General features: G+C 42.5%; 1 protein-coding gene across 1 annotated transcript; it reads left to right on the top strand.

Moving 5' to 3' along the window:
• The first annotated feature begins 9,677 nt into the window (after positions 1 to 9,677).
• Positions 9,678 to 10,681, top strand: LOC129716900 (zinc finger BED domain-containing protein 4-like). The gene is made up of 3 exons (XM_055666743.1): positions 9,678 to 10,085; positions 10,143 to 10,460; positions 10,520 to 10,681. The coding sequence occupies exons 1-3, from the start codon at positions 9,678 to 9,680 to the stop codon at positions 10,679 to 10,681; spliced, it is 888 nt and encodes a 295-aa protein (XP_055522718.1).
• Positions 10,682 to 20,863: the final 10,182 nt, after the last annotated feature.

Raw genomic sequence — 20,863 nt, 5'->3', positions numbered from 1 at the left:
TCATTTGTGTGAGGTTTGCGGAAAACCAGATACGAATAGTCATAGAATTAAAAACTGTAATAGAACAAAAATTGTTTGGAACTGGGTATCAGAAGTAATTAAGGATAGATTAAAGTTGAAACTTTAGTCTCCAGATGAAATTTTATACACAAGTATTAATGTGAAAAGCTTTAAAGCCAAGAGTGCTTTATGGTTAGTTTCAGAAGCAGTTGCATATACTACGGTCAATTATAAAAACGCTAATCTTTTTATGTTCAAAGAGATTATAAGAGATTGTCGTTGGAACAATAGAAATTTAATTTATAAACATTTCAACAAATTTCTTAACATATGTTAAGAAATATGTGTTAAGTACGAGTAAATGAACTGAACCTTTCTATCTTCTTGCATTATATAATACAACGTTATGTATGCATCCTTAGGTTAAGTTTGTATGAATGTATGAGTTAATGAAAAGTTTGTAAATAAACGGTAAATAAAGGAAAAAAAACTGTGTACAGGAAATCATCACACAAACAACCAGCGGTGATTCAGTGATTGTAGTTGGTGACTACAATCTTCCTCGCTTGACTTGGTCTTACGACAACGACGTAGACTCATACTTACCAACCAATGCATCATCCGAGCAGGAGCTCATTTTCACCGAAAACATGATTGCTTGTGGGCTGCAGCAAATTTGTGACGTACCTAATAGCCACGGTAGGCTACTAGACTTGGCATTTGTGAGCAATAGCAGCGAAATAGAGGTGATCGGAATGCTAATTACATTGCTACCCTGTAATCAGTACCACAAACCGTTCGTCCTACGCTTGCCAATATCATTATCATCAGAAAATCACTTCGTAAATCCAGTGAACCAAAGTCTTGACTTTAACCGATGCAGTTGTGTTGTTGACCATCAGCCAGTTCGGACGTTTGAGTTGAAAGAGCTGACCGAACAGCAAAAGCAACTGGTGAAACAGATAGATGCAAACACACAGGTGGTGCATAAATTCAAACTCCAATATTCAAACCAGCCGGACCAATCGTATACTGCAACGGAGGATATAAATAATCTAGAAACGCTGCTTAACAATCTTAAGCATGAGTTAGCCACCATTAACAAAAAACACAGTATATCGGGGGCACTTTCTACACCAAAAACCATTTAACGTCGCAGTTGACCTTACTTCGATTAAATTGCGACAATAAATAAAAAAGGAAATAAGTCAGCTTGGCAAACAAAGCCCTTATGAAGATCCAAATATCAAGCTCAATATTTTGGACGAGCTGAAATCGTTATCTACCAAATTTGACACAATACAGAAAATAGCTCCGCTTTCCACCTCGCCAGTTTCACAGAATGATTGTGATCATTCGGGATGGCGTTTAATTGGATCAACAAAGCGTTGAAAAGCTGACTGGCGATCATTTGACGAAAAGACGAAGCGTCGTGAAGAACAGGATAGAATACGATTCAGAGCATGGCGAAGTAAGCAAAAACGTTCACGGCTAGTGATGGGAAACTTATCGATACTTATCGATAATATCGATAAATGCTGGTCATCGATATTATCGTTAATTTTTTGACGTTAACGATAATTATCGATATTATAAGGGAGAGCACGAGTCAGTGCGGCTGGTTACTGGAGGAGACCCAAAAGAAGGAGACTTCTCCTACCCTACCCCAGGAGTTGCTTTTGCCGCTAGGTATTTGTTGGGTGCTGCTATTCGACAAGATTTAGCATTGTTGCGGGTGGTGTAAAGGTTCGCCCCGGGTGTCACTGAGTTTCTGAGAAATAATGGTAACTAAAAAGGTATTTATAGTTTTTAGTTTCCTAAGAACAGATGAATTCGACAACCTAGTACTGAAGAACTTTAAAAAAATATCCAAACTTTTTGCACCATCTCATAAAAAGCAATGATACGAAATTGTAATAAAATGCATTTTCTTTGGCTTGCCAACTCTTATAATATGATGGACATGCATAGCGGCAGTCTATTGGTAATTCTCTGGTAATTGTTTAGTTTAACTTGGAACTGTTTAAGTTTAAAGTATCTGTTACCCAACAAACAATTTTTAGTTCCACTAAAAATCTAAATCAACGAAATTGTTGCGCCAAAAAAGTATCCTGATTTATACAGGGGGTAGACAAAATAATTGAGACAAATAAAATTCTCTCGAATTTTAAATGGCCAGAACTTTACGAAAAATGGATCAATTTTGATAACCGGTTTCATTTCACTGGAAAACAGTATTATATTGGTATTACTTGGGAACTTGGTGTGACCAACCTACACCGAAAATGTTTCGGATTTCAAGAGTGTGTGTCAAAGTGTACATTTTTGCAACGCATAGATCGTTTCAGGCAACTAAATTGTCTATCTAAAATACTTCATTTGAAAAAAAATGAGATCACCGATATTTTCTAAAATCATTTTTTGTTTTTAAAATTATATTTTTTTCAGAGTAGGATCTTTAACTCATATTTTTATATTTTTAAAGGAAAGTTCAGATAATTTTCACTAAGATATATTGATTCGTAAGAAAAATGTTCAAATACAGTTAGGTTTTCTTACGCGGGGGATACATGCGACGTGAAAAAACCATGTTAATTCAGAAATCCGCTTGATAAACCGCTATAATTTAAAAATTCGCGTAAAAAACCACGTTGATTTGAAAATTTGCATAAATAACCTTTTAGAGAAAATACGCGTGAAAATAAGCTGACCTTTTTAGATGTTAATCCAGATAAATTTTCAAACGCAAGTTTGCAAAGTTGCTTGGTTTAATAAGACCTACACACCCACAATGTTCGATTGAATTCTGCTAGAGTGCTGCAAGCTCAAAGAAAATTAGTACCCAACAGGGAAAAAACCGCCAAAATCAACACCCATACTTAATAAATTCAAACCTCGATGATTCCTTGGCGAATTTTCAATGTTTGGCTACCAATAAACCCGAAATAAATTCTGATTTATTGACAACATATAAACCTAGGTGAAACAGAATGTCAGAAAAAGTTCTACGCGTTGCAAAAATGTACACTTTGGCACACACTCCGGAAAACCGAAACATTTCCAGTGACCCTTGGTCACGTCCAGTTCTCAAGTAATACTAGGAAACTAGGACAGTTTTCCAGCGAAATGAAACCTGTTTTGTCAGAATTGATTCATTTTTCGTGAAGTTTTGGCCATTTAAAGCATAGTTTACAGTTCCAAGCGAAGTAAAAAATTTGACAAGTAAAAAAGCGTAAATTTTCGCTTGCGAAATCTGTCGTGAAATCCCGTTTGTGGAACACGCAGGTATTTCACCAGCCTGCAGTTTACAGTTTAAGTGAAGTGAAATTCACGAGTTTACACTCCGCGCGAAGTGAAAATTGGCTGCAACTGAAAGAATATAAACGCACGCAAGTTTTCGCTTGCTGCTGCTTTTTTCACTAGCGTTTGCATGCGTGAAAAAAGGAAACCCAAGTGAAAAAGATGAGATCCACAACCTTCGATTTTGCTGGATCGAATTCGTTTACAGTTCCAAGCGAAGTGAAATTTTTGCAGGTTGCATTGTTCACGAGCGTAAAAAAATGAACATTTTGTATGAGATTTTCACTTCGCTTGGAACTCTAAATAGGGCTTAAAAATTGACAGAATTTTGCCTGCTTCAATTATTTCCCTTATTATACAACCTTCAAAATGAACTTCGGCTTGAAACTACTCCGTAGAAAGCACTCCCGGCGTAAAACCCGAAGTATTTCCAAAACAAACTGTTTAACTCGTCCGGTTGTTTGAATTTTCATACGCAGTATCGTAAGATTTGTCATTCAAGGTCTTAACACAATGGATACGTTGCGGCTGCGTTTGCGGCAATTTGACAGTTAGCCCATACATTTACTGTCACATTGACGTCAGCGCAACGCAAACGTATCCATTCTGTTTGGGCCATCTCTGTCTCTGTTTTTAACAAATTTGTATAGTAAAATTGCATTTGTCGAATAACGTTTGCGGTAAAAAAAATGGACAAAAATTGCCGATTTTTCATGGGTTTACCTTCAATCGCACTGACGAAACTACTCATGCATCATCAATCATAGTAACCCATGACTTAGCAAAAAAAAAATTGACAGCTCCATCAGTCAAACTCTAACTGTTATGACGAAAAAAATGAAGCTACTCCGTTCAGAAGTGTGCGCGTTCAAAAAACGGTACCCCGCCGCGTCAAAAACGAACATCGTGCGGCACTTTGTGGACGCCGGGTATGCCGGTTCTGGCATCTGCAACATCTTGACACTATTGGACAACGATCAGAGCATCGAAAGAAAGCCCGGTTCCGGACGGCCAACGACCCTGAGCGACAAGAAGCTTCAAAGGATGCTGAAGAGGAAGACCGAGGGAAGAGTGGCTAAATCGCTGCGTGCACTTGGCCGAGAGGTTGGTGCATGCTCTAAAACTGTGAAAAAACATCTGGAGAACATGGACATACATGCAGGAAGCGGCAGTCCCGTCCACTGGTCTCGGAGCTGCAGGCAATGACGCAGCGACAGCGGTTGAATAAGATGGTCAAGACGATTTTCCCGGCGAATCGCGACGCGACAGTGGTATTGGACGACTAGACCTATCTCACCCTGGATGGCAACGACTAGCAGGGCTCTTCGTATTTTACCTCCCCCACGAAGGAAGTGAGCACCGAGGTAAAGTTTATTTCACAGACCAAGTTCCCCAAGAAGGTGCGGCTGTGGCTGACAATCAGTGAGAAAGGGATGTCAAAAATGCTCATCTTTCGCTCCGGGCTGGCCGTGAACGGGGAAATTTATAGTACGGAGTGCCTGACAGAAGTTGCGTCGTTCATCAAGAAATACCAAAAGCGCGAAGACACGGTGTTCTGGCCAGATTTGACGTCGGACAACTACTCGAAGCGATCGTTGGAGAAGATGGAGCGGCTGAATATCGATGTGGTACCGAAGTCGGCGAATCCGCCCAATGTTCCCCACCTGCTTCCCATCGAGAATTTCTGGACAAACTTGGAGCGCAAGATCTATTCCAACAATTTTGTCGCGAAAACGGAGGAGGAATTAATAAAAAAACGAAGAAAGAACTTAAAAACATGGCTACACGCATGTTTTCGTCCGCCATGGCGAATGTTCCGGTTAACTGCCGGAAGGCTGCACGCAAGGACGTGATATTTTTTTGTGAGGAAGCTAACATGATAACCTTCCATGGGAAATTTATCCAACTCAATAATTTGTCACTGTTTTTTTTCATCACCATCTGAAATAGTTTTTCTTTTCATTACCATCTGAAAAAAATTTTTTTTACCGCAAACGTTGGCCCTCAAATTATCGATACTTATCGATAATATCGATTAAAGCCCCGGAATTATCGATTGTTATCGATGTCCGTTTTGGGCGATATTTCCCATCACTATTCACGGCAACGAAATCAAGCATCTAGGAGCAGCAATGGGCGATATTGTATCGGTATCGGAAATATCGATACTTTTAGGACGATACCTCGATACTTTGGATCGATACTAAAGAATACGATACGTGAAAATATCGATGCTGAAATCCGCGATATTTGTATCGATATTCTTTAATGTTTACAAATTCACGAACTGGAATCACTGACAAGCTGCCCAGGGATACCAGATGTGCAGATTCGTCTGCAAAAAGCAGATTTTCAGGGCCATAATTTCAGGTTTTTATTGATTTGCAGATTTTTCATTGTTTCTACAGATTTTAGTTGAAGTCTCCTTGTTTTTGAGACGATTTTCTCAAAATGAGTACAGGCTTCTGCCTGCGCGAGCGAATTTTTTTCCAATTACGGATAGATTTTTTTCAGATTTCATGTACATTTTCCCGGTTTTTCGAGCAGTTGCAAAAGTTTTCCAGAAACATCTGGCATCTCTGAAGCTGCCACAGCCAGCATAAATGTACAAATTTGGTGTCGTATGTTCATATAATTTTTCGCAAAAATCTTGAAAATGGCTCCAAGAAGTGATATCTGGCGTTATTTCATCATGTTTGTGTCGCAGACAGCGATCAGCTGGAGCAGGTTATTGTTCGAATCTCGTTAGAAAAATTTGATTTATTTGCCTGCTGTGTGTATCTGCCACCGAACAGTGAGCCCGCGCTCTATGAGCTTCATGCGCAATGCGTGCAAAAGCTTGTCGATGAAGAGAGTGAACGCAATTTGGTTTTGATTGTTGGAGACTATAATTTGCCTCACTTAAGTTGGGTACGCGATGAATGTTTAAACTGTATGTTACCGATAAATGCCTCGTCTGAGCAGGAGCTGGTTCTAGTTGAATCAGTTTTATCGACCGGACTGTTCCAAATAAACAATGTAACGAATTTCAATGGAAGACTGCTCGATCTAGCATTCATTAATGATAGTAGCCGAGTGGTATTACTGGAGCCACCGTTACCATTGCTGCCTATGGACCAACACCATCGTCCTTTTGCTATAACATTTGAGGTTGCCTATGATGAGAGAGACGATTTTAATGTTACGAGCCCACTCAATTTCGATTTTAACCGATGTGACTTTGAGTTGTTAAACAGACTGTTTGCTGAGACTCGCTGGGAGGAAATTCTTTCTGACTGCAATGCTGATGATGCTGTTGTACGATTTTACGAGCATGTCTACGATATTCTGCGCGGGGCTGTGCCTACAAAGCAACAATTTGGTCAACGTGTCCGTAAACAACCGTGGTGGAACAACCAGCTACAGCATCTGCGAAACAGACTCCGCAAGGCAAGGAAAAAGTTTTTTAGGTGGAGAGATGAAAGGCACAAAGCTGAGCTGCGTGACATTGAGAGCGAATACAACTCTTTGCATGCGCACTGCTTTCGCTGCTATATTCGCCGCGTGGAATACAACATCAAACATGACCCTGCATCGTTTTGGGCGTACATAAGGAACCGGAAGCAACAAGGCGGAATTCCTCAACGTGTGCGTTACCTGGACACTGCAGCCGAAACCCCGCTAGAGGCAGCAAACTTGTTCTCATCCTTCTTTCGAACTGTGCAAAGTACAAACTTACCACCTTCGTCTGAAGAGTATTTGAGCAGTTTGCCGCTGTTCGACTTGAACATGCCGCTTTTCAACTTTTCGCTTACTGATGTGACGTCGAAGCTGCGATCTATTGATGGATCGAAAAGCGCCGGACCGGACAGACTGCCGCCTCTACTTTTTAAAAACTGTGCTGCGACGCTCGCTATTCCTGCATCGATTATTTTCAACTTATCGATGTCGGAAGGAAATTTCCCGAGTGTGTGGAAGACTGCTGCTATTACACCCGTACATAAAGCAGGTAGTATGAACGACGTCTCAAACTACCGAGGAATTTCGATTTTGAGTTGTTTGCCAAAGGTTTTCGAAAGTCTTATCCACGACTCGCTTTACCCGAAAATACATCATATGATTTCGGAATACCAGCACGGATTTGTTAAAAAACGTTCGACAGTTACCAACATGATTGCCTATGTTTCTGTTTGACGAGAGCGCTCGAAAAGCGCCAGCAAGTTGACGCCGTTTACGTTGATTTTGCTAAAGCTTTCGATAGAGTGCCACACCTTCTGATGGTTACCAAGCTGCAAAAAATGGGATTTCCTTCATGGCTGACTCAGTGGATACTGTCGTATCTAACCGATCGAAATGCTTTTGTACGTGTGCATGGTACTAATTCACTTCCATTTGAAATTCGATCAGGTTTGCCCCAAGGAAGTCACTTGGGCCCACTGCTATTCATTCTTTTTGCAAACGATCTGTGTTCAACTATAAAATCTCCAAAGTACATGTTCGCGGATGATCTAAAGTTTTATCGTGTTATATCATCGAGAGTTGACTGTTGTGCTATACAATCCGACATAGATTCGCTGCTGAATTGGTGTACAATGAACGGAATGGAAGTGAATGTGCAGAAGTGTAACGTCATCTCATTCTGCAGAAATAGGCAAACTACTCTGTTTGATTATAAGATGGAAATAGCCAGTATTACTCGAGTAAGCACCGTGAAAGACTTGGGTATTCTCCTGGACTACAAACTGTGTTTCGCTCAGCATGTTGCAGTTACTACTGCTAAAGCATATGCTGTGTTAGGTTTCATCAAAAGGAACACGCAGCAGTTTGATGATATTAATTGTCTGAAGTCCCTCTACTGTGCGCTAGTCCGCAGTATACTCGAGTACGGAGTACTTGTTTGGTCACCTTATTACGCTGTTCAGATCAACAGGATCGAACGAATCCAGCGTCAGTTTGTACGGTACGCACTGAGAATGTTGCCTTGGGAGGATCCAATACGTCTACCGCCCTATGAACACCGATGTGCCCTCATACAGCTGCCCACTCTGGCGAATAGGAGAAGTTTGCTGCAACGTTTATTTATTTTCGATCTTCTGGGAAACAATATTGACAGCACCGAGCTACTAGAACGAGTTCATCTCAACGTACCATCTAGAATTACTAGACGATCGGATTTTTTGAGACTACCTATGCATCGCACTTTATTTGGCCAAAACGATCCAATTGAACTATGTTGTCGTGCATTTAACGTTGTGTCTGAATTTTATGACTTTGGTATAACCAGGACCGCTTTTAAATCTAGAATAAGTTAATATTAATATTAAGAACTGTCTGTACGATTTTATCGAAGACCAGTAAATTAATAAATTAAATTAAATCAAAATTCCGCTTTCCGGTTCAGCAGAGTGTAAAGAGTGTAGTGCGAAAATAAAAACCAGCAATACAGCGAATCTTTGGAGACATTTGGAGCGGCACCATCGAAAGCAAGCCAATATTCTGAAAAATCAACCAGGTTTAGAAGTCATCACTGTTTCTGGCAACTCTGAGAAGGATACACAAAGATCAAACGCTGATGAGGTGAGCAAGATAAGAGATAAAAAATGAAATAAATATTAACCTAAATATCTATTCAGACAACGGATGCATCACCTGCAACGGATGAAGCTTCATGTAGCACAGGACAACCATCAACTTCGAAACAGAGTTCTTCGGCGATTTCGATTCGCGACTCATTCGCGAATGATTCAGCTTTTGGAGGTAAGCTCAAATTAAATTTTTAGAAATATCAATTATATCGTTTTATTTTTCTTTCTAGCTAAAGGATTCAAGACTATTCAGTTGGACGAAGCGTTGATCTACATGATAGCATCAGATAATCTCCCCTTTCGAACAGTTGAGAAAAAAGGATTCTTGCGTTTTACGAAAACAGCAGCACCGTTATACAAAGTACCCAGTCGTAAAACAGTCACTAAAATGCTCGATGATAAATACGATTCTTTGAGCCAAATGGTCAAGCTGGTTATTGGAAATTGTGACAAATACAGCATGACAACGGATGTGTGGACGGACACTGCTAACAACAAAAGCTTTATGGGAATGACTATACATTACTTGGACAATGATCAGAAGACTATGGAATCGTTCCTCTAGTCCTTTAGAAGGATCTCATACGAAAAACCATCTAGTAGAAGAGCTAAACCGTACGTGCTCTGAATGGAATATCGTTATAAACAAGGTATTTTTGATTTCAATGTTTGCCGGTTCAATATAATTTTACGGTTTGATTCATTTTAGATAAGCGTTCTTGTAACCGACGGTGGGGCAAACGTAGTCGCCGCTGCTCATGAACTAGTAGGAAAGTCCCGTCATATGGTTTGTATTGACCATTCTCTCTCAGAATGGTGACAGTAGCCACTGAAAGATCCAAACGGTTCGAAGAGTTGCTAACAAAAGTTCGTGCAATTGTGACTTTTTTCAAGCGTTCAACAAAAGCAGCAGATGACTTGCAAGCTTCACAGACTAAGACGGGAAAAACGAAGGGAGAACTTAAAAAACTGAAGAAGGATGAACCTACCAGATGGACCAGTAGTTATCAAATGCTGGACAGCTTTATTCAGTTGGCTGAGGAGATTGGCGTTGTTATTCTGAGGCACGATAATGTTCCCATGCTATCAGGATCAGATCTGTCTGCTGCTATAGAAGGTCGCAATATTCTTCAACCAATCATGCACGTGATTACTGAACTGGAATCTGAAAAAAAGTCATTGGCGGAAAAAGTTATCCCTTTATTGAGCATGATGAAAACGGTGAATATACTTAGCAACATTCGTTTTGTTTTTTGTTTTAAAATGCAATAATTTCAGGTACTGGAGTCATTCAATTCAAAAACTGAGTGTGTCAAACAGTTGAAATCTGCGCTGTTAGACCAGTTCAACAGCCGATTCCAGCATATTGAACTCGTCGACGGACTTGCAATCGCGACACTTTTAGATCCTCGCTTTAAAGCGCTTCACTTGCAACCGATATCGCATGCGAATGCTGTAACGATGGTCTCGGAGAAACTAAAATATTTTGAAAGAGAAGAACGAGGACGACGATGTGCAAGCACAAAAATCGTCGATAATGTATCAAGTCAGCTCAATAACGGTGACGGAAATTTGTGGAAGATACATGATCGCCTGGTAAAAAATCAAATCATTGGACGAATTTAAGCATTTTATCATATGTTTCTTTAAATTAGGTAGTAGAACGCACAGCTTCAATGGAGCACGATAAACCGGGTAACATATCTAGTGAACTCAGAAACTTTCTGCACCAACAGGTTATCCCAAGAACTTCCGACCCGCTAGAAGCATGGGACACTATAAAAACAGAATATCCAAATTTATATTATATTGCTTAGGACTATCTGTCGAGGATGGTCACTTCAGTTCCTTCTGAAAGGTTATTTTCGCGTACCGGAGGAACATGTCAAAACCGCTACAGGCTAAATGCGGAATAGATGGCTAGGTTGACTTTCCTTGGCTCGCTAGAAGAAATATATTGGTTTTCGGATTAAACGTTTTATTTTGAATACTGAGTAAAAATCCACAGCCCTGGACTTGGAGGTTGAGCTTCAATCTTGGGTACTTATAGCATTACACAACCCTTGAGAATGGAGCCGCAATGTTGTATCAGCTTTGACTGCCCAAGGGCGTGGTCTTCCGGGTGGTGAATGGGAGCCAAGGGAGACTCTAAAAGTCAGATACCTATATTTTTTTAACTCACTCTTTACGCATCACGTTTTGATCTCCAATTTTTTTAGGGTGTTAGTTCTATTAACGTCAGACCAACCTGACGTGTTATCGTCGAGGGGTGGATGATGTTCTGGAGCTTCAATATCTTGCATGATGATTTGTCATATTATAGGGCATCTTCCTGCGGGACGTTGGTTCTCTGTGCTTTCATTGACCCCCCCTGACGATGTTTAAGCGGACCTGGCGATAGTGGAACTGAAACGTGGGTGTATGTATGTGCGTGTATGTAAGTGTGTATTCAAGTGAGGCGTCGTTATATGAAAAAAAAATGAAACTCGATTGCACAATCCCAGAACCAAGTTATTTTTTTGTTCTGTTATGGGCCCCGGGTTGTCCAGGATTTATCGAAGGTAGATTGGTTTTAAGTTTTAAAAACTGTTTTTCTGCATTTTACATTCTGGAGACCTCAGAATAGATTAAATCATAAGTTTTATAACATTCTGTGCCGAACACGCATCAGTACTGGACGTGTTTGGTGATCGGTCCGATAGAGTATAAAACAAAAGACGTGTGAACAAGTGTTGGCATTGTTTGCCTGGTCGAGTGAAATAAATCCGGGTTCAAGGTCGTTCCTTTGTGCAACTGTTTCGCATCGTGACTGCCAGCTGGTGCGTAAGCCGATTTGGCTGCTGGCTGGATTGTGCTACAGCAGTGGACGAGACACAAACGAGGAAAAAGAAGAAGCCATCAGTGTCAGCTAGTCGTATCGCTGTGTGGAGTGATCTCACACCTGGCTCGCTGCTGGTGGCTGTTTAGTGCTGCTGTATTGGTGCTGCTGGCTGTAACGGCTGCTACTTCGAACGATCGGACAACCAACCTTACTGGAAGGGAGAAATAAAAAGGTACGTGTTCTTGTCAGCGCTAGTGCGCTAGACTTAAGATGGATGTAGATCCCTCGCCTCCCGCGCCACCATCCCCGAACCCCTCTGACCCTGACCCTTCTGTTACCCCCTCCCCTGTTCATTCTTCAGTCCCCCCTCGCCCCAGGCTTTACCCAGACGGAGCCCAGGGCAGCTATACTGTTTATTTTCGGCCAAAGGCAGGACCGAAATCGAAAAAGTTGAACCTCTTGCAGATTTCTAAAGACCTGACGAAGGAGTACAAGGGCGTGACCGAAATTTCCAAGGTCCGGCCTAACAAGCTCCGTGTCGTGGTCGGTAACCTGAAAGAGGCCAACGATATAGCTTGCTCTGAGCTCTTCACACGCGAGTATCGCGTTTACATACCCGCACGAGACGTGGAGATCGACGGTGTCATAACCGATTCGAGTCTGTCCGTCGAGTGTATACTACAAAGTGCCAAAGGGTGCTTTAAGAACAAAACGTGTCCCGAAGTAAAGGTGCTCGACTGCAAGCAATTGCGGTCAGCATCGATCATCGGTGGCAAAACAGTATACACTCCGTCAGACTCGTTTCGAGTTACGTTCGCCGGGTCTGCACTACCAAGCCACGTCTCGATCCACCGGGTTCGTCTCCCTGTGAGGCTCTACGTGCCCCGCGTCATGAACTGCCTGAATTGCAAGCAGTTAGGCCATACAGCCGCCTACTGCTGCAATAAGGCACGTTGTGGCAAGTGTGGGGAGTCTCATGCGGAAGATTCTTGCAGTGTTAACGCTGAAAAGTGTATTCACTGCGGAGAAAATCTGCATGAGCTCTCGACATGTGCGGTGTACATGCAGCGCAGGGATAAAATAAAACGGTCTCTCAAAGAGCGTTCAAAGCGTTCCTACGCTGACATGCTGAAGAAGACCGTTACCACTTCTCCCGTTACTTCGAACCCCTTCGATCTGTTGCCCTCTGAGGAAACCGATTCTGACGATTCACCAGCGGGAGCATCTTACGCCAATCCTGGGGAGTCTAGAAAGAGGAAAAGTGTTTCCTCTCCTAAACTTCCCAGAAAAGGTCCTAAGATTTCTCAAAGTGAAATGAAGGTTACAAACAAACCAAACAGTGCTGCGGAAAAACCGAAGCAAACTCCTCCTGGGCTGGCAAATTTAAAGTCCCAGAAGGAGTTCCCAGCACTGCCAGGAACATCTAAAACCCCAGTTGCTCCTTTTACACTCCCAGTTGATGAAACAAACTCTGGATTAGTGAAATTTTCTGACATTGTGGACTGGATTTTTGAAACTTTCAATGTACCCGATCCAATTAAAATTTTTCTTACAGCATTCCTCCCAACAGTTAGATCATTTTTGAAGCAGTTGACTGCCCAATGGCCCCTCCTTGCAGCGATTGTATCCTTCGATGCCTAATTCAACTGCGTATATGAAGGATTCTATCTCTGTCTTACAGTGGAATTGTAGAAGTATTTTACCAAAAATTGATTCGTTTAAAGTTTTGATAAATAAAAACAAATGCGATGCATTTTCCCTTTGTGAAACTTGGCTTACTTCAAATATTGATCTCAACTTCCATGATTTTAATATTATTCGCCTTGATCGAGACACCCCATATGGAGGAGTACTTTTAGGGATTAAAAAGTGCTATTCTTTCTATCGTATTAACCTCCCCTCGATTCCAGGCATCGAAGTTGTCGCATGTCAAATGACAATACAAGGTAAAGAGCTTTGTATTGCCTCAATATATATTCCCCCCAGAGCACAGGTTGGGCAACGGCTGCTCTTTGATTTAATAGAACTTCTTCCCTCGCCACGTTTGATTTTGGGAGACTTCAACTCTCATGGCGTGGCTTGGGGTTCCCCATACAATGATAACCGCTCCTCTTTAATCTATAACCTTTGCGATGACTTCGACATGACTATTTTAAACAACGGTGAAATGACACGTATCCCGAAACCTCCAGCGCGCCCAAGCGCTTTGGATCTATCCTTATGTTCGACGTCGCTACGGTTGGATTGCACATGGAAGGTAATCCTCGATCCTCACGGTAGCGACCATCTGCCTATTCTTATTTCAATTACTAACGGGTCAACTCGCATGCGACCAATTGACATTCCGTATGACCTCACACGAAATGTCGATTGGAAGTTATACGAGGAAATGATTTCAAAAGCGGTCGAGTCGATTCAACATCATTCACCACTTGAAGAATACAACCTCCTCGCGGGCTTGATTCTCGACGCCGCGTTGCAAGCCCAAACGAAGAAATATCCCGGCGTAACGATCAAAGAACGGCCTCCCACTCCGTGGTGGGACCAAGAGTGCTCCGATGTCTACACGCAAAGATCCGACGCGTTTAAGGCCTACCAGACGGGAGGTATACCTGGCGACTATTTACGGTATTCGGAGCTTGATACCAAGCTTAAAAGCTTGGCTAAAGCAAAGAAACGTGGATATTGGCGTCGGTTCGTGAACGAGACGTCGAGGGAGACATCGATGAGCACTCTTTGGAACACAGCCCGAAGAATGCGGAATCGCGTAACGGTCAACGAAAGCGAGGAGTCTTCAAGTAGGTGGATATTTGATTTTGCCAGGAAAGTATGTCCGGACTCTGTTCCTGAGCAAAATATTGTTCGCGATGCGTCTCCGGGCCACGACGCGATAGAATCACCTTTTACGATGGCAGAACTTTCAGTTGCCCTCCTGTCCTGTAACAATAACGCGCCTGGATTAGATAGAATCAAATTCAACTTGTTGAAGAATCTACCCGGCAATGCCAAGAGGCGCTTGTTGAACTTGTTCAATAAGTTCCTGGAGCACAACATTGTACCGCAGGATTGGAGGCAAGTGAAGGTGATCGCCATCCAAAAACCAGGGAAACCAGCTTCTAATCACAACTCTTATAGGCCGATTGCAATGCTATCCTGTATCCGGAAATTGATGGAAAAAATGATACTCCGTCGTTTAGACCACTGGGTCGAATCAAATGGTCTACTATCAGAAACTCAATTTGGCTTCCGCCGTGCCAAAGGGACGAATGATTGTCTTGCGTTGCTTTCAACAGATATTCAGCTGGCGTATGCTCGTAAAGAACAAATGGCGTCTGCGTTCTTGGACATTAAGGGGGCTTTTGATTCCGTTTCTATTGACATTCTTTCGGGTAAACTTCACCGACAAGGATTTTCTCCAATTTTGAACAATTTTTTGCACAACTTGTTGTCCGAAAAGCACATGCATTTTACGCATGGCGATTTGGCAACTTTTCGCATTAGCTACATGGGTCTTCCCCAGGGCTCATGTTTAAGCCCCCTTCTTTACAACTTTTATGTAAATGACATCGACGAATGTCTGGCAAATTCATGCACGATAAGACAACTTGCAGACGACAGTGTAATCTCTGTTACAGGAGCCAAAGCTGCCGATTTGCAAGGACCATTGCAAGATACCTTGGACAATTTGTCTGCTTGGGCTTTACAGCTAGGTATCGAATTCTCTCCGGAGAAGACTGAGATAGTAGTTTTTTCTAGGAAGCATGAACCTGCTCAGCTTCAAACACAATTAATGGGTAAAACGATTTCTCAGGTTTTGGTACACAAATATCTTGGTGTCTGGTTCGACTCTAAAGGCACCTGGGGTTGTCACGTGAGGTATCTGATGAAAAAATGTCAACAAAGAGTGAATTTTCTTCGTACAATAACCGGACAATGGTGGGGAGCCCATCCAGGAGACCTTATAAGGCTTTACCAAACAACGATATTGTCTGTTATTGAATACGGGTGTTTCTGCTTCCGCTCCGCAGCAAACACACATTTGATCAAACTGGAGCGAATACAATATCGTTGTTTGCGTATCGCCTTAGGTTGCATGCAGTCGACCCATACGATGAGTTTGGAGGTTTTAGCTGGAGTACTACCATTGAAAAACCGCTTCTGGAGCCTGTCTTCTCGTATTCTAATCAAATGTGAGGTCTTGAACCGTCCCGTGATTGAAAATTTTGAAAGGTTAATCGAACTTAATTCTCAAACCCGTTTTATGACATTGTATTTCAATCACATGTCCCAAAATATTAACCCTTCTTCGAATATTCCAAATCGTGTCGACTTATCAAATACTTCTGATTCTACTGTGTTTTTCGATACATCCATGATAGAAGAAACTCGTGGAATCCCGGATCATTTACGCGTGCAGCAGATCCCTAAAATTTTTTCCAATAAATATCGAAACATCAACTGCGACAATATGTACTACACTGACGGATCACTTCTTGATGGGTCCACTGGCTTCGGTATCTTCAATAACAATTTAACCGTCTCCCATAAGCTCGATAATCCTGCTTCTGTTTACGTCGCAGAATTAGCTGCAATTCAGTACACCCTAGGGATTATCGAAAAAATGCCCACGGACCATTATTTCATCTTTACGGACAGTCTCAGTTCCATTGAGGCTCTCCGATCGATGAAAGATGTTAAGCACTCTCCGTATTTCCTGGGGAAAATACGGGAACATCTGAGTGCTTTATCCGAAAAATCTACTCAGATTACCTTAGCGTGGGTCCCTTCTCACTGCTCGATACCGGGTAATGAGAAAGCGGACTCTTTGGCTAAGGTGGGCGCAACAAACGGTGATATTTATGAAAGACCAATTGCCTTTAATGAATTTTTCGCACTTGTACGTCAGAATACGATCATCAGTTGGCAAAATGCTTGGACCAGAGGGGAATTGGGAAGGTGGTTACATTCCATAATCCCCAAAGTATCGACGAACCCGTGGTTCAAGGGGTTGGATGTAGGTCGGGATTTCATTTGCGTGATGTCCCGGCTTATGTCCAATCACTATAGATTTGACGCGCTCCTCCGTCGTGTTGGGCTCGGGGAAAGTGGTATCTGTGCCTGTGGTGAAGGTTATCACGACATAGAGCATGTGGTTTGGTCATGCCCTGTACACCGTGACGCCAGGTCTAAATTAATAGCTTCCCTGCAGGCCGAGGGTAGACAGCCGGCTGTTCCTGTTCGTGATGTCTTGGCGAGCCGTGACCTATCCTACATGTCCCTTATATACGTTTTCCTGAAATCCATCCACGCCCCAGTCTAGTCCCGTTCCCCTCCGTCTACACCCAACAAAACGACAAGAACACGTTTGAACCTTAAGCACAAAACCAGCAACCAGACCCCGCACAACAGAACCAGGACCCAAGGACTACGAGCCTCTGTCCCAACTCACGACATCGTGGCTCAGCAGAACGAATCCATACATGCCATTCGACGATTATCAGACGACCATTGAACAACAAAACACTGATTGGAAATCCCATGCTAGTTTTAAGTTAGACTTAATTTCAGCTCGTAGTCGGCAGCGAGGATAAAAAATTTGCTTTAGTTTTTAAGTCATCAGATATAATTGGCGCCGTTAAACATTAAATTGTATTTGTGCCGTGTCAAATAAATGTTATGTGAAGAAAAAAAAAAAAAAATAAGTTTTATAACTTTAAATGGTTGGAATTCTGAAGCCTGACTGCTTTGCTGGGGAGGCTAGAGGCCTAGGATGTCACATATCGGTATGTCGTATGTATGTATGTATGTATGTATGTATGTATGTATGTATGTATGTATGTATGTATGTATGTATGTATGTATGTATGTATGTATGTATGTATGTATGTATGTATGTATGTATGTATGTATGTATGTATGTATGTATGTATGTATGTATGTATGTATGTATGTATGTATGTATGTATGTATGTATGTATGTATGTATGTATGTATGTATGTATGTATGTATGTATGTATGTATGTATGTATGTATGTATGTATGTATGTATGTATGTATGTATGTATGTATGTATGTATGTATGTATGTATGTATGCATGCATGCATGCATGCATGTATGTATGTATGTATGTATGTATGTATGTATGTATGTATGTATGTATGTATGTATGTATGTATGTATGTATGTATGTATGTATGTATGTATGTATGTATGTATGTATGTATGTATGTATGTATGTATGTATGTATGTATGTATGTATGTATGTATGTGTGTATGTATGTATGTATGTATGTATGTATGTATGTATGTATGTATGTATGTATGTATGTATGTATGTATGTATGTATGTATGTATGTATGTATGTATGTATGTATGTATGTATGTATGTATGTATGTATGTATGTATGTATGTATGTATGTATGTATGTATGTATGTATGTATGTATGTATGTATGAATGTATGTATGTATGTATGTATGTATGTATGTATGTATGTATGTATGTATGTATGTATGTATGTATGTATGTATGTATGTATGTATGTATGTATGTATGTATGTATGTATGTATGTATGTATGTAGGTATGTATGTATGTATGTATGTATGTATGTATGTATGTATGTATGTATGTATGTATGTATGTATGTATGTATGTATGTATGTATGTATGTATGAATGTATGTATGTATGTACGTATGTATGTATGTATGTCTTTATATATGTATGTATGTATGTATGTATGTATGTATGTATGTATTTTTTTTTTCTTCCAGTTGGAGGGGAAATTTGCAACCAAACCCCTGAGGTGACCAACCTCAGGGAGTGTGGGGTTGGTTTGAATCAGTGACCGGACCCACTAAAACCCCTCCAGTCTCCAGCCCATAGTACTCCCCGGAACCAACGCTAGGTATTGCTTCAGGGAGCGGCTTTTGTGCTATGTGCACCCTCTTGATTCTTTAAGTCTCTTTGCTAACTTAGCTAACTAGTCTGGAGACTGGCCGTTAGCTTACACTGGCTTGTCGGTGGTCAACCTATCGCCTGTTTTGCAGCTCTAAAACTATTTGAGAGACGGCTGCACTAACCGCCCTCCAAATGTTCGGGTCTTTACACATCCTCTGAACTAGGTTGTCCGGAGTGGTATCTGGCCCGCTCACTACCATCATGTCACTCCGCACCTGCGCAAAACGAGGGCACACAAAGAAGACATGCATAGCAGTCTCTTCCGCATCCACGCACTCGAAACAGTTGGGGGAACCCGCATGCCCGAATCTGTGTAGATACTGCCTAAAGCAACCATGGCCTGACAGAATCTGTGTCAGATGGAAGTTCACTTCTCCATGGCGCCTCCCGACCCATCCGGATACATCCGGAATTTGTCGATGCGTCCATCTACCCTTCGCGGAATTGGACCACTCCTGCTGCCATCTGATCATCGAGAATGATCTTCTGGTACCTCGTATGCCCCTTGTGTCACGTTGATCAAAGCATTCTACGTCCTCCTTAATGGCTATGCTGATAGGCATCATGCCGGACAGGACGCAGATTGCGTCGTATGACACAGTTCGATACGCGCTCGCAAGCCTCAGGCACATGAGCCTGTAGGTACTTTCCAACTTACTCCGATGTTTACTAGTACCTAGTGCTTTGGACCACACTGGCCCGCCGTATCTCAGTATGGACGAAGTCACGCTAGCTAGAAATTTCCGCTTGCTGCCGTACACTGCTGAGCTATTGGACATCATGCGAGATAATGCTGCAATAGCCATTGAAGCCCTCTTACAGGCATATTCGACATGGCTCCCGAAGGCGAGCTTATCATCGATCATCACCCCCTGCAGCTTCAGGGAGAGCTTAGAGGCGATGATGCAATTCCCGACACTGATCAACGCCTGTTGCTTCGACTTGCGGTTATTGACAACTGAAATCTCCGGCTTATGATGCGCCAGCTCCAGTTTTTTGGAGCGCATCCAGTCCTCGATAACGCTTATAGAGTGCGAAGCCGTCAACTCAACCTTCTCGATCGACTCGCCGTAGACCTCAAGTGTGATGTCGTCCGCAAATCCAACGATCACAACCCCTTGGGGGAGCTTTAGTTTCAGCACTTCATCGTACATGATATTCCACAGTACCGGGCCCAGGATGGGACCTTGTGGAACCCCTGCGGTAATTGGGACACATTTTTGGCCCTCGTCTGTGCTGTAAACTAGCACACGATTCTGGAAATAATTTTCCAGAATCCTGTACAAAGACACCGGAATGTCTAGTTTCCGAAGCGAGTGGGCTATGGAATCCCAGCTAACATTATTGAACGCATTTTTCACGTCCAACGTGACGATTGCGCAATAGCGAATGCCCCATCTTTTACGCTGGAGTGCTACCTCTGCTGTTTTGGTGACGGACAGAATAGCATCCACCGTAGACTTGCCTTTTCGGAAGCCGAACTGGTTACTCGACAGACCGTTTGCACTTTCGGTGTACCTAACCAGTCTATTGAGAATAACCTTCTCGAGCACCTTACCCGCCGTATTGAGCAGACATATCGGTCTGTATGCCGACGGGTCACCAGGTGGTTTCCCTGTCTTCGGCAATAAGACCAGCTTCTGTCGCTTCCATCTCTCTGGGAATGTACAGTCATCCAGGCACTTCTGCATGACTTCCCGAAATAGTCTGGGGGCCTCTTTGATGGCCTTCTTCACAGCCAGATTCGGAATCCCATCCAATCCCGGTGCCTTGCTCACCTTCAGGGAGTTGGCGATCACGATGAGTTCCTCATTCGTAACCGTTCCGCCTCCTCTGCCTCGGCACGACTAACGCCGTCACTCATATCTTGGGTGCTCGGCAGGTTGGCCGACCATCTCTGGTCTGAGTTTGAGATACTGGAACGTCGGTGAAGTGACTCGCCAGCCGGAGGCCAAGGATTTGGCTTGTGGCGTGGAAAGAGTCCCTCTACGATCCGCTCAAGCATCGCTGGTGATTTTTCAGCGGGCGCCATCGCACCCTTGGTCTTGGCCATCACCATCCTATAGGCGTTACCCCACGGGTTAGTGTTGGCACTAGCGCACAGTCTTTCGAAGCACGCACGTTTACTAGCTTTTATTGCTCTCTTAAGCGCCGTTCTTGCGGAACTGAATGCCCCTCGACGATCTTCCCTTTCTTCGTTGGTTCCCCGAATA

Source organism: Wyeomyia smithii, chromosome 1 (genome assembly GCF_029784165.1).
Source record: "Wyeomyia smithii strain HCP4-BCI-WySm-NY-G18 chromosome 1, ASM2978416v1, whole genome shotgun sequence".
In the NCBI taxonomy this organism is placed as follows: Eukaryota; Metazoa; Arthropoda; class Insecta; order Diptera; family Culicidae; genus Wyeomyia; species Wyeomyia smithii.
This window is presented reverse-complemented; position numbering and strand designations above follow the sequence as displayed.

Coding starts and splice junctions, on each gene's coding strand:
- LOC129716900 (XM_055666743.1), top strand. CDS start 9,678: ATGGTGACAGTAGCCACTGAAAGATCCAAACGGTTCGAAGAGTTGCTA. Junction 10,086..10,142: donor TATTGAGCATGATGAAAACG/GTGAATATACTT, acceptor CAATAATTTCAG/GTACTGGAGTCATTCAATTC. Junction 10,461..10,519: donor GGAAGATACATGATCGCCTG/GTAAAAAATCAA, acceptor TCTTTAAATTAG/GTAGTAGAACGCACAGCTTC.